General features: G+C 36.7%; 1 protein-coding gene across 2 annotated transcripts in view; it reads right to left on the bottom strand.

The window, feature by feature from the left end:
* Positions 1-2,500, bottom strand: part of LOC138015947 (diphthamide biosynthesis protein 3-like) — a 7,612-nt gene that overhangs the window by 2,776 nt on the left and 2,336 nt on the right. For both annotated transcript variants that reach the window (XM_068863079.1, XM_068863078.1), the window contains exons 2-3: positions 922-996; positions 1-128 (exon numbers count right to left, since the gene is read on the bottom strand). The exon at positions 1-128 is cut by the window's left edge and continues 2,776 nt beyond it. In XM_068863079.1, the coding sequence (XP_068719180.1) occupies positions 69-128; positions 922-996 (135 nt within the window). In that variant the 3' untranslated portion in view covers positions 1-68. The remainder of the gene's footprint in view (positions 129-921; positions 997-2,500) is intronic.

Genomic DNA, 2,500 nt, shown 5'->3' with positions numbered 1-2,500 from the left:
CTCGTTATATTATCTAAGAGCCATGATCGATGTGGGATATCTTCACAGTCATGTTGGAACCTAGTGATCTAAGCTTTCTCCAGTACTGGAGTTTGGTTTGTGACTTCCTCTGAAACCATGAAATCCTCCTACATGAAAACATAATAAAATAAATATTAATAGCTTTAATACCCTGATGAGATTTTATACCTTGTTGCTTTGGCTTTGCTTTTGTGTTATATTTGTCTTTAAGTCATCAATATTTTTCTTTCCCCACAAGAAAAACCTGTTTAGTGTAATGGGAAATAACTGACTTCAAATGCATCACAGTCTCCAAATTGTGATTGGACAAAGTGATGGCCTGCCTGTAAGTTTACATTGTGACGCGAGATGGACAAGGCAGTCGTCTCTGGGTCAAGAGGCTCAGGATCAACTTTTTTTGCATTGTGACGCGAGATGGACAAGGCAGTTGTCTCTGGGTCAAGAGGCTCAGGATCAACTTTTTTAAAATGATGATTGTAAAGGAACCTGAGTGCCTTATATTTCCATTGTATTTTTTTCGTATTTTTAGCATTTGCCTCATTTGTTTACATCAGAACGACTACCACAAGACTCGCGCTTAAAGCCCTAATTTTGATATTAGCAGTTGTATGATATTTTTGAAAGTGGCCTATGAATAAAAATTAATGAAAGTCCTTATTAGAACAACATAAAACTTTAATTTTGTTTTAGCAAAACATCAATGCAGTTGATGCAACAGTTTATTGATATGACCTTAAGCTTAAAAAATCACGTCAAATTTGCATCTAGTTTAGAAAAGTCCTACCTCTGGGCCTTACAGACAGAGAAAAAAGTACAGCTTGCTTGTGTACAAAACCAGTTGCCTATTTTGGAAAGTGACCTTTGGCAAAACAAAACTAAATAAATATTAAAACCACTCACCAGATCGTAAATGACTCTAATGATCAATGAACAACTTGGGCAATGAGCAACGTCTTCTCCATTTTCCAACTCTTCCTAAAGATAAAGACAAAATAACGTTTCAGTGGAATTACAGCACGTCAAGTCTCCTAAATAAAAACAAAAATAAGCAGGGTTCGTGCTACTCCTTGAAGTCCTTGAAAACCCCTGGAATTTAATTTTGGACTTCAAGGGCACTTGAAAAGCCCTTGAAAAAAATGATTTTGTGTGAAACTGCTTGAAAACTCCTTGAATTTTGGCTTGGGTGAAAATTGCAGGGATTGCATTATGCCAAGACAAAATGATGATCGTGCTAAGTTAAAGAGAGCTTTCAAAAATTGAGCAAATTGACTATTGGAAAGACTACATGTAAATGCAAAACTTAAATGCCTGTGCATGCAATTAACTTGCAGAACTGGGAAAGAATATCAAGGTATACTGTTTAAGAAAACACTGAAACACCGAAACACTATGTATGGCATAGAAATCTTCTTACAAACACTCCTTGAAAACTCAATTTCTGGTTCTTGAATACTCCTGGAATTTTATATGCAACATCCAGCATGAACCCTGAATAGGAGACTTGCCCAGTTGGTTCACCATCAGGCTACCACACCCTTCGAACCCTGGCCAGATCAAAACTAGGAAATTAAAATATCTGAGGAGAAAGTGCTGCCTTTACAGTTTCATCTGCATCTTCTCAGATAATGACAGTCTATAAACCATAGGTCCCATCTCACAACCCTTCCTGTTAACTAACATTGTGGGATATGTTATTAAGGACCGTGCCTGCTAATTCAAAGGCATTTTTCCATGGTTTACTGAATGTGCGGGAAAAGCAGATCTTAACAAGTGTTAATGAAATCCAAAAAGAAAATCAGGGGTAACCACGCATTTTTCAAAGATAATAATTAACAAGCAACATTTGTAAAAAGCTTTAAAATAAAAGCAATGCATTGAGTTCTTTTCCGAAATGAAGCTTAATTATCTCTGAAAAATGAATGGTTACCCCCAATTTTTTTTTTGGATACCAAGAGCACTTGCTAAGTTCTGCTTTCTCTGCATAGTAAAAAATAAGCACCGCCAATATGAAATCCGAGGTATCTCGAGATGCACAGAATGTAAGCGTAATAACAATAGTCGACACCATCCTTAAAATAGCCCACACACTGTTCCTGAAGACTAGGAAGGAGACCTCCCGCATTGGTGGTCTATCCTAATTAAAATCCGATGTGATGTGTGGTATATAATTCCACTACGGTACCATTACCAAACATAACATGTTTACAGGCTAAATTAAGGAATGACTCTTCTTAACTAAGGATACAACCGCCTTTGCTACATCACACGAGTGATGTTTTCTTCCCACATTAACCAAATAATTTCCCAAAGATGTACCAAAAGCTTCTGAACACGCAGGAGTTGAACATACGACCTTCCAATTACTAGATTGGTAACAGGTAACATTTCGTTCAGTAGACTTTCAAGATTTCAAGATTTTGCACTATTTATCATAATTTGCACAGCAGATGACCAAAGAAAAAGGTTTTTCACATCACAT

The sequence above is a fragment of the Montipora capricornis genome, chromosome 9 (assembly GCF_036669925.1).
Source record: "Montipora capricornis isolate CH-2021 chromosome 9, ASM3666992v2, whole genome shotgun sequence".
In the NCBI taxonomy this organism is placed as follows: Eukaryota; Metazoa; Cnidaria; class Anthozoa; order Scleractinia; family Acroporidae; genus Montipora; species Montipora capricornis.
The sequence above is the reverse complement of the archived record's forward strand: the minus strand, read 5'-3'. Positions and strand labels throughout refer to the sequence as shown.